This window comes from Marmota flaviventris, chromosome 4 (genome assembly GCF_047511675.1).
Source record: "Marmota flaviventris isolate mMarFla1 chromosome 4, mMarFla1.hap1, whole genome shotgun sequence".
In the NCBI taxonomy this organism is placed as follows: Eukaryota; Metazoa; Chordata; class Mammalia; order Rodentia; family Sciuridae; genus Marmota; species Marmota flaviventris.
In genome coordinates this window covers 135,131,076-135,141,808 of record NC_092501.1, presented here as the reverse complement: position 1 = coordinate 135,141,808, position 10,733 = coordinate 135,131,076, and the positions used below count along the sequence as shown (strand labels likewise).

The 10,733-nt window shown below is 57.2% G+C and overlaps 1 protein-coding gene across 1 annotated transcript; it reads left to right on the top strand.

Moving 5' to 3' along the window:
• Positions 1-4,601: 4,601 nt before the first annotated feature.
• LOC139705517 (putative exonuclease GOR) lies at positions 4,602-6,327 on the top strand. Its single transcript, XM_071611752.1, is given in 2 exon segments — positions 4,602-5,963; positions 5,965-6,327. Coding segments are annotated over 2 exon segments (1,725 nt in total).
• Positions 6,328-10,733: the final 4,406 nt, after the last annotated feature.

The following is a 10,733-nucleotide window of genomic DNA, read 5'->3' as shown; positions in this document are numbered from 1 at the left end:
CCGTGGTGGACACGGCTGTGCTCTTCCCCCATCCCCGCGGCCTCCCCTACAAGTGCTCCTTGCGCAGCCCTCGGTGGCCCGCTACCTCAGCCGCAGCATCCAGACCAGCGCCAGCGGACACAGCCCTAGGAGGACGCCAGCGCCTGCATGCACCTAGTGCTCTGGAAGTTGCGAGGAAGATTCCGCCCACAAGGACACCCTCGGACCCCTGCCCCTCCCGTCTGACCCGCTCTCCTGCACCTCTTCTGGCCTGGCCTTGGACTCAGGCTCCGCCGAAAACTGCAGCAAACTCCAGAGCCAACCCCTCCACTTCCTCAAGACACGCGGGGACCGGCCCACGAGGAGACAACCAAAAGCTCAGACTCACCCCCTCGCTGCCCCTTTCCATTGATTCCCCCGTCCCACACCCCTGTCCACTCTGGATACTGCTCTCCACTGCAACTGGCTCCCAGCCAGGTGCCAGGGGCACACCCCACTGCTCCCCCCTCCACCGTGAACCCCCAGAGACCTGAAGGGCTTCTGCTCCTCTTGTGGAATGCAGGGATGGAGAATGGGTGGAGGCTGGGCTGGGGCAGGGCTTCTTGAGGCCGCCCTCCGGGTTGTGCTTTTGTACTTTGGGATGCTGTGTTGCTTGGAAAGGGAACCTGCCTGACGCTGTCCGCAGTCACCTCCCTCCAGCTGGGAGCAAGGCCTCACGGACGCCTTTCTCCTGGGCTGGGAACGTTCACCCCGCCCCATGCCACCCGGAGCGGAGAAAGCGGGGTCTCGCCTCTGACAACCCACTGAGCAGAGCTGAGGAAACACCGCTGCCTGTCCCAGAACTCTCTCATGAACCCACACCAGGAAACAGCTTGTCTTCCTCCTTCTTAGAGAAGCTCCTGGGAGGATTGCCCACAGGGACCTGGAGACCTCCTCGGCCTAGGAACCGCCACTCCCCGTCACAGGAGATCCCCGATCGCCCCAAGTGCCCAATGAACTTTGGTTCCAAATGACTCGTGCCCATTTCTTTTCTTTCTTTTCTTTTTTTTTTTTTTCATAAAACCCCTCCACTTCCTTGGTTCCCTCCCATCCCACCCGGCCCGGCCCGTGCCTATTTGTCCCGATTCGCTGTGTGATTTTGCAATCTCCAATACAGTTTTGGTGGATGAGAAACTTGTCTCTCTGCTTCTGTTGGCATTTGACAGGGGATGGATGTGGGGGAGTCGGCCAGACTGGGAGTCAGCTAGGAGCCTCGGAGGCATAGGTGGCCGACAAAGGAGATTCTGCCCAGAGTGAGCCTGAGCTCTCTGGTCTCTCAGGGACGGGTTGCACTGGGCTTCCAGAATTGGCCTCTCCAAGCCTACTTGGCCTCCTGCGACCTGGGCCAACCAAGCCAGCGAAGCCCTCAGCAGATGAGATCCCACACCCTCCACTTTCCGGAAGCCCCCAGAAACTGCCAGTCTCTGGGCTTGGTCTTCCCTCTCAGGGGGAGCTCTCTGGACCACCTCTGCCCCAGGGCAGGGACAGAAGAAATGGATGGGGAAGAGAAGTGTGGGAAAGGCAGAGCCAAAGGCCTAGGAAATGGACTTCCCGTGAGGGAGAGACAACAGGATTTCGGGGGGTTGTCACTTTGTGGGCCATATAGGGATCGAGTAGGGCAACAACTGAAGAATTCCTGCCCTTTGGCCGCGGGCACACAGGTGTTCACCACGGGATTTCTTCTCATCCTCTGCACCTTGGTGGACGTTTGCTCATGAGGGAAATTTCAGTCATAAAGCGCTCTCACTCCGTTCTGCTGGGGCTCATCTTTTAGGGTTACCAGGATGATCTTTTTCTGGGGTACCACGAATGGAACTCAGGGGCACTCCACCACGGAACCACATCCCCAGTCCTTGGCATCCTCTGAGAGGCAGGGGCTCACTGGACTTGCCTGTCACCTTGCCCTCACTCAGGCAGCTTTGCAACTCATGATCCTCCTGCCTCAGCCTCCTGAGCCCCTGGGATTCTAGGTGTAGGTCATCCCGTTGCCTGGGGGTACTCAGGATTCACCTGAGGGTTTCAACTGCACCCACCTGGGGTGTGACTACCTTGGAACAGCAAGATTTCAGCCACACAGAAACCAGCTGTGGAACACAGGCTGTGCTTCCATTCCTCAGAGCCAGTGCAGTGCAAGTTAGAAGGACAAATTCGAAGGAAGTCGATACTGACATAGACCTGGTCAGCAAATCAACTTAAAACGGATCTGCACTGAGCTTTCACAGGTGCATGAAGAATTCTTATCATTGAACAGAAGATCCTTCACTTTCACGGATCCCCTGGCCAATATATTTCACAACCTGGTGATTTCACAAAAACCACACCTCTAACATTTGCACAAGTCGAGATAGACACACATAGAGTATCTTTTCTTCTTTTCTCTCTCTTTCTCTTTCTCTGATTCTCTCTCTCTCTCTCACTGTCTCTCCATTTTCTCTCTCTGGTACTGAGTATTGAAGAGCCAACTTTGTGCCAACGGTGGATTAAAGTGGCAGCCTGTCCCTCAGAAAGGCATCCCTATGAAACCTCTCTTTCATCTTTTAACACCACAGAGCCTACCTCCCCCACAAGTGACCCTTGTGCCCTGCCTACCAAGGTCCTTGTTGGGTTTCACTCGTATTTCACGTATCATTCCTTGGGCAGTATTCAGAGCAGTGACGTTGAACCCTTGTCCCTCCAACACTGGGTGCTGGAAAGTTCTTCCTGAATTAGGGCCATGGGAAAGAGCAGTGAAATGATGGAAATGGGTGTGAGATCTCTTCCCGTCCTGATCTTCCCAAATGGAAGCATTTCTTCGAACAAAGCCACCGTCGCCCTCCCTTCAAACCCCAGACGATCGGATCTGGCCAGCACACTGTTTCTGGCTTGGGCATCGGAGTCCAAGGGGAAGCATGGCGAAGGCGAGAATGGGGAGGTTCTCACTAGTTGTGACTCCGAAGGGACGGGAAAAACACTATCCCTAGTCCGGCATGAAAACAATCTCATCTCGGGAAGCTTCTGGTCCTGGCCTTGGAGCTCTTTCTTCCCTCTTGCTAAATCTTGACAAGGGCTTAGGTCCGGGAGACCAGGAAAACCAGGTCCAAACCCCATAGACAGAACACATGGGAATCAAGAGGGATTTCCAGCTGTTGGTTTGGTGGTGTCTTGAGGCTAGGAGGATACCCAGTAGGACAGGGAGCTGAAACACCTCAGGGCGCCTTCCCTGTCTTTGGGCTACTCCCAGTGCAACTCCTCCCGCCCTTGGAAAACTGGCCTAGTAGGAGGAAACCAAAGAGAGCAAAGCCAGATCCCTTTGAACCTAGTTTTTCTGCTATGCTCCTGGATGCTAGCCACACTACACCTCCTTTCTCAGAGACTTTCTGAAAGTTCCTAGTGTTTTCTGGTTTGAGGATGGCTGCGAACTTGCGAAGCTTCAGTTTCAAAGGATAGCAAGAAGTAGGTAGCTTGAGAGAGGCCCGGGGCCCGGTGGGAGCTTTGGGGCCCCGCCTATAATCCCAGCAAGTGCAGAGGCTGCCCCAGGAGGACGGCCGGCTCCGAGCCAGCCTCGGCAACTTGGCAAGGCTCCAAGCAACACATGGAGACCCTGGATGTCAAGAAAGTACAGGACAGGACTGGGGACGTGGCTCAGCGGTCGAGTGGGAATGACGTCCATCCCCCTTATCCAACCCCCCAACCCAAATCCAACCCCCCAGCCCCCAAGCCAAACAGAGCAACAGAGCCGAAGATAGAAAGCAATATTATCCATGGGAGAAGACACGGGTCCTAGTCCTAAGACACAAATATATGGGAAGGAAGAGTCTGAGTTTGGGTCCTTAGGTCAAGTCGGGAAGGGAGGAGGAGGGGGTGTCAGTCGGGATTGGGAGGGGCTAGGGTCCTGGTCTTCCCAGCCCAGCTGTCTGCAGCAGGCGTCTCCCAGTGCTCCAGGGCTGAGGGATTCTAGGTGTACCCAACACAGGCCGTGTTCGTGGGAAAAGTGCATCCCGCCCACATCGTGTCCTCAGGTTGTCCACAGGCCAGCGAGGGCTCCCAGAGAAGGCGAGAGAAGAGAAGCCTGAGCTCAGGCAAACAGAGGCCCCCAGGGATGGCAGACTCTAGGGACACATGGCTCCTGGTGCTTTGCGCTCTCTTGGGCACTCCAACTCTCCCAGCTGGACTTTCTTCCTGGCTTGTCCTGAGACAATGAGGGTTGGGAGGCTATAGAATCTGGGGGGGGGGGGGGGGGGGTGGGTCGGTGTGTGTGTGTGTGTGTGTGTGTGTGTGTGTTTGTGTGTGGAGGGGGGGCGATTGTATGTAGTGAGTTCTCTGGGAAAAGCTCAGGGTAGAGAACCTGGCTCTGAGCTTCGAAAGCAGGAGGTCTTCTCTGACTCAGGCCCCTGCCTTTTCCTACAGGTAAAAGGCGGGGCCTCAGGCTGCTGTGGTTTTGATCCAAGGTGAGGGAATTAGGTGCACACCCAGACAGGAAGGCCCGGGATTCCCCGCCCACCCTGGGCTATATCAGGGCTGAGGGGCAGGGCCAGGCCTTCATTGCTAGGAGCCAGGCGAGGAGAGCAGCCCCACTGGAGGGAGCTGCGGGACTTGGAGACACCATGATGGGGAAGCCTAGTGCCCAGGACTCCTTCTCAGCCGGGTGCCCAGAAGCTCAGAGGGCGGCTAGGGAGGCATCTTTGCCCAGCCAGCATGGGTCCTGGCCCTGTGTCGCGCCCAGGGAAGCCCACACCTGCGCCAAGGCTCCAGGATTTCTTGTCATCAAGGCGGAGCAGCCGAGGAGGGGCCCAGCTCTGCCCCGGGGCTGGCCCCAGCCCAATCAGGAGGTGTGTGGCCCTGGCGCCAGGCCTGCCCAGAGCAAAGAGTGCTGCTGGCTGCTGCCTGCCGAGCCAACCACCAAGAAGCACGAAGATTGGCCAGGCATCTTCTTAGACCCCGTGGAAAAGAGGAGGAGGAACTTCCTGGGAGACAACCCAGGCTTCGCCAGAGCCATCACCAGTACCAAGAGGACCTGTAGGAGCAGCAGCGGCCAGTCTGATAATGGTCCACAGCTCAGCAGTGGGCCACAGATGTGCCTGCTCTCAGGGGCGGAAACCAAGCTCACCACCGTGGCCTCCAGGCGAATAGGTCGTGGGACATCATTGGGGAAATTCAGGAAAGCCACTGTGAAGAAAGCGTCAGAGGGACGGATTTCCACGGCCCTGCGCCAAGGCTACTTCAGCCTTTTCCTGGAGGAGTGTCACAAGTTCTCGCGGCCCCAGGAGGCGGTGCAGATGGCCTGGAGCGAGGAGCAGATGGCTTACAACAGCAGCCCCAGCGAGGAGATCTACGTGCGCCTGGCCCTGAAGGTGCTCAGGAAGCTGAGGGGTCTGGTGCCCAGCGTGGTGCCGGGTCTGCACAGGGCAGCCCTGTACAGCCGCCTCCGGGACTACGTGCTGAGCCAGGAGCAGCTCCACGGGCACGGCTACCCCTTCCCCCACCCGCAGAAACCAGGGGCCGCCTTGCTCTTGGGCGCGCTGGACAAGCCCAGGCACGGGGTGAGGATCTGCTGCCGCTGTGGCTCCCAGTACGCCGTGTCCTCCTCGGGCCGCTGTGTCAGCGCCGACCTGTGTCGCTATCACTGGGGACGGCTCCAACACCAACCCGTGGCCGCTGGCTGGGAGAGCCGCTACACCTGCTGCTTTGCGCCTGCGGGCTCCAGGGGCTGTCAGGTGGCCAGGCAACACGTCCGGGATGGCAGGAAGGAAGACCTGCAAGGATTCGTGAGGACTGTGGAGAAACCCTTCAGGGAGGACGCCCACCCAGGAGTCTACGCCCTGGACTGCGAGATGTGCTACACCACACACGGGCTGGAGCTGACGCGCGTCACGGTGGTGGACACCGAGATGCGGGTCGTCTACGACACCTTCGTCAAGCCCAACAACCGGATCGTCGACTACAACACCAGGTTTTCGGGGGTGACCGGTGACCCACGACCACCTGGCCTCCTGCCGCACCAGGCTGCCCCACGTGCAGACTGCCCTGCTGAGCCTGTTCAGCGCCGACACCATCCTTATCGGACACAGCCTCCAGTGCGACCTGCTAGCCCTGAAGCTCATCCACCACTCCGTGGTGGACACGGCTGTGCTCTTCCCCCATCCCCGCGGCCTCCCCTACAAGTGCTCCTTGCGCAGCCTCGTGGCCCGCTACCTCAGCCGCAGCATCCAGACCAGCGCCAGCGGACACAGCCCTAGGGAGGACGCCAGCGCCTGCATGCACCTAGTGCTCTGGAAGTTGCGAGAAGATTCCGCCCACAAGGACACCCTCGGACCCCTGCCCTCCGTCTGACCCGCTCTCCTGCACCTCTTCTGGCCTGGCCTTGGACTCAGGCCTCCGCCGAAAACTGCAGGCAAACTCCAGAGCCAACCCCCTCCACTTCCTCAAGACACGCGGGGACCGGCCCACGAGGAGACACAACCAAAAGCTCAGACTCACCCCTCGCTGCCCCTTTCCATTGATTCCCCCGTCCCACACCCCTGTCCACTCTGGATACTGCTCTCCACTGCAACTGGCTCCCAGCCAGGTGCCAGGGGCACACCCCACTGCTCCCCCCTCCACCGTGAACCCCCAGAGACCTGAAGGGCTTCTGCTCCTCTGTGTGGAATGCAGGGATGGAGAATGGGTGGAGGCTGGGCTGGGGCAGGGCTTCTTGAGGCCGCCCTCCGGGTTGTGCTTTTGTACTTTGGGATGCTGTGTTGCTTGGAAAGGGAACCTGCCTGACGCTGTCCGCAGTCACCTCCCTCCAGCTGGGGGAGCAAGGCCTCACGGACGCCTTTCCTCCTGGGGCTGGGAACGTTCACCCCCGCCCCATGCCACCCCCGAGAAAGCGGGGTCTCGCCTCTGACAACCCACTGGAGCAGAGCTGAGGAAACACCGCTGCCTGTCCCAGAACTCTCTCATGAACCCACACCAGGAAACAGCTTGTCTTCCTCCTTCTTAGAGAAGCTCCTGGGAGGATTGCCCACAGGGACCTGGAGACCTCCTCGGCCTAGGAACCGCCACTCCCCGTCACAGGAGATCCCCGATCGCCCCAAGTGCCAATGAACTTTGGTTCCAAATGACTCGTGCCCATTTCTTTTCTTTCTTTTCTTTTTTTTTTTTTTCAATAAAACCCCTCCACTTTCCTTGGTTCCCTCCCATCCCACCCGGCCCGGCCCGTGCCTATTTGTCCCGATTCGCTGTGTGATTTTGCAATCTCCAATACAGTTTGGTGGATGAGAAACTTGTCTCTCTGCTTCTGTTGGCATTTGACAGGGGATGGATGTGGGGGAGTCGGCCAGACTGGGAGTCAGCTAGGAGCCTCGGAGGCATAGGTGGCCGACAAAGGAGATTCTGCCCAGAGTGAGCCTGAGCCTCTCTGGTCTCTCAGGGACGGGGTTGCACTGGGGCTTCCAGAATTGGCCTCTCCAAGCCTACTTGGCCTCCTGCGACCTGGGCCAACCAAGCCAGCGAAGCCCTCAGCAGATGAGATCCCACACCCCTCCACTTTCCGGAAGCCCCCAGAAACTGCCAGTCTCTGGGCTTGGTCTTCCCTCTCAGGGGGAGCTCTCTGGACCACCTCTGCCCCAGGGCAGGGACAGAAGAAATGGATGGGGAAGAGAAGTGTGGGAAAGGCAGAGCCAAAGGCCTAGGAAATGGACTTCCCGTGAGGGAGAGACAACAGGATTTCGGGGGGTTGTCACTTTGTGGGCCATATAGGGATCGAGTAGGGCAACAACTGAAGAATTCCTGCCCTTTGGCCGCGGGCACACAGGTGTTCACCACGGGATTTCTTCTCATCCTCTGCACCTTGGTGGACGTTTGCTCATGAGGAAATTTCAGTCATAAAGCGCTCTCACTCCGTTCTGCTGGGGCTCATCTTTTAGGGTTACCAGGATGATCTTTTTCTGGGGTACCACGAATGGAACTCAGGGGCACTCCACCACGGAACCACATCCCCAGTCCTTGGCATCCTCTGAGAGGCAGGGGCTCACTGGACTTGCCTGTCACCTTGCCCTCACTCAGGCAGCTTTGCAACTCATGATCCTCCTCAGCCTCCTGAGCCCCTGGGATTCTAGGTGTAGGTCATCCCGTTGCCTGGGGGTACTCAGGATTCACCTGAGGGTTTCAACTGCACCCACCTGGGGTGTGACTACCTTGGAACAGCAAGATTTCAGCCACACAGAAACCAGCTGTGGAACACAGGCTGTGCTTCCATTCCTCAGAGCCAGTGCAGTGCAAGTTAGAAGGACAAATTCGAAGGAAGTCGATACTGACATAGACCTGGTCAGCAAATCAACTTAAAACGGATCTGCACTGAGCTTTCACAGGTGCATGAAGAATTCTTATCATTGAACAGAAGATCCTTCACTTTCACGGATCCCCTGGCCAATATATTTCACAACCTGGTGATTTTCACAAAAACCACACCTCTAACATTTGCACAAGTCGAGATAGACACACATAGAGTATCTTTTCTTCTTTTCTCTCTCTTTCTCTTTCTCTGATTCTCTCTCTCTCTCTCTCTCTCTCTCTCTCTCTCTCTCTCTCTCTCACTGTCTCTCCATTTTCTCTCTCTGGTACTGAGTATTGAAGAGCCAACTTTGTGCCAACGGTGGATTAAAGTGGCAGCCTGTCCCTCAGAAAGGCATCCCTATGAAACCTCTCTTTCATCTTTTAACACCACAGAGCCTACCTCCCCCACAAGTGACCCTTGTGCCCTGCCTACCAAGGTCCTTGTTGGGTTTCACTCGTATTTCACGTATCATTCCTTGGGCAGTATTCAGAGCAGTGACGTTGAACCCTTGTCCCTCCAACACTGGGTGCTGGAAAGTTCTTCCTGAATTAGGGCCATGGGAAAGAGCAGTGAAATGATGGAAATGGGTGTGAGATCTCTTCCCGTCCTGATCTTCCCAAATGGAAGCATTTCTTCGAACAAAGCCACCGTCGCCCTCCCTTCAAACCCCAGACGATCGGATCTGGCCAGCACACTGTTTCTGGCTTGGGCATCGGAGTCCAAGGGGAAGCATGGCGAAGGCGAGAATGGGGAGGTTCTCACTAGTTGTGACTCCGAAGGGACGGGAAAAACACTATCCCTAGTCCGGCATGAAAACAATCTCATCTCGGGAAGCTTCTGGTCCTGGCCTTGGAGCTCTTTCTTCCCTCTTGCTAAATCTTGACAAGGGCTTAGGTCCGGGAGACCAGGAAAACCAGGTCCAAACCCCATAGACAGAACACATGGGAATCAAGAGGGATTTCCAGCTGTTGGTTTGGTGGTGTCTTGAGGCTAGGAGGATACCCAGTAGGACAGGGAGCTGAAACACCTCAGGGCGCCTTCCCTGTCTTTGGGCTACTCCCAGTGCAACTCCTCCCGCCCTTGGAAAACTGGCCTAGTAGGAGGAAACCAAAGAGAGCAAAGCCAGATCCCTTTGAACCTAGTTTTTCTGCTATGCTCCTGGATGCTAGCCACACTACACCTCCTTTCTCAGAGACTTTCTGAAAGTTCCTAGTGTTTTCTGGTTTGAGGATGGCTGCGAACTTGCGAAGCTTCAGTTTCAAAGGATAGCAAGAAGTAGGTAGCTTGAGAGAGGCCCGGGGCCCGGTGGGAGCTTTGGGGCCCCGCCTATAATCCCAGCAAGTGCAGAGGCTGCCCCAGGAGGACGGCCGGCTCCGAGCCAGCCTCGGCAACTTGGCAAGGCTCCAAGCAACACATGGAGACCCTGGATGTCAAGAAAGTACAGGACAGGACTGGGGACGTGGCTCAGCGGTCGAGTGGGAATGACGTCCATCCCCCTTATCCAACCCCCCAACCCAAATCCAACCCCCCAGCCCCCAAGCCAAACAGAGCAACAGAGCCGAAGATAGAAAGCAATATTATCCATGGGAGAAGACACGGGTCCTAGTCCTAAGACACAAATATATGGGAAGGAAGAGTCTGAGTTTGGGTCCTTAGGTCAAGTCGGGAAGGGAGGAGGAGGGGGTGTCAGTCGGGATTGGGAGGGGCTAGGGTCCTGGTCTTCCCAGCCCAGCTGTCTGCAGCAGGCGTCTCCCAGTGCTCCAGGGCTGAGGGATTCTAGGTGTACCCAACACAGGCCGTGTTCGTGGGAAAAGTGCATCCCGCCCACATCGTGTCCTCAGGTTGTCCACAGGCCAGCGAGGGCTCCCAGAGAAGGCGAGAGAAGAGAAGCCTGAGCTCAGGCAAACAGAGGCCCCCAGGGATGGCAGACTCTAGGGACACATGGCTCCTGGTGCTTTGCGCTCTCTTGGGCACTCCAACTCTCCCAGCTGGACTTTCTTCCTGGCTTGTCCTGAGACAATGAGGGTTGGGAGGCTATAGAATCTGGGGGGGGGGGGGGTGGGTCGGTGTGTGTGTGTGTGTGTGTGTGTGTGTGTTTGTGTGTGGAGGGGGGGCGATTGTATGTAGTGAGTTCTCTGGGAAAAGCTCAGGGTAGAGAACCTGGCTCTGAGCTTCGAAAGCAGGAGGTCTTCTCTGACTCAGGCCCCTGCCTTTTCCTACAGGTAAAAGGCGGGGCCTCAGGCTGCTGTGGTTTTGATCCAAGGTGAGGGAATTAGGTGCACACCCAGACAGGAAGGCCCGGGATTCCCCGCCCACCCTGGGCTATATCAGGGCTGAGGGGCAGGGCCAGGCCTTCATTGCTAGGAGCCAGGCGAGGAGAGCAGCCCCACTGGAGGGAGCTGCGGGACTTGGAGACACC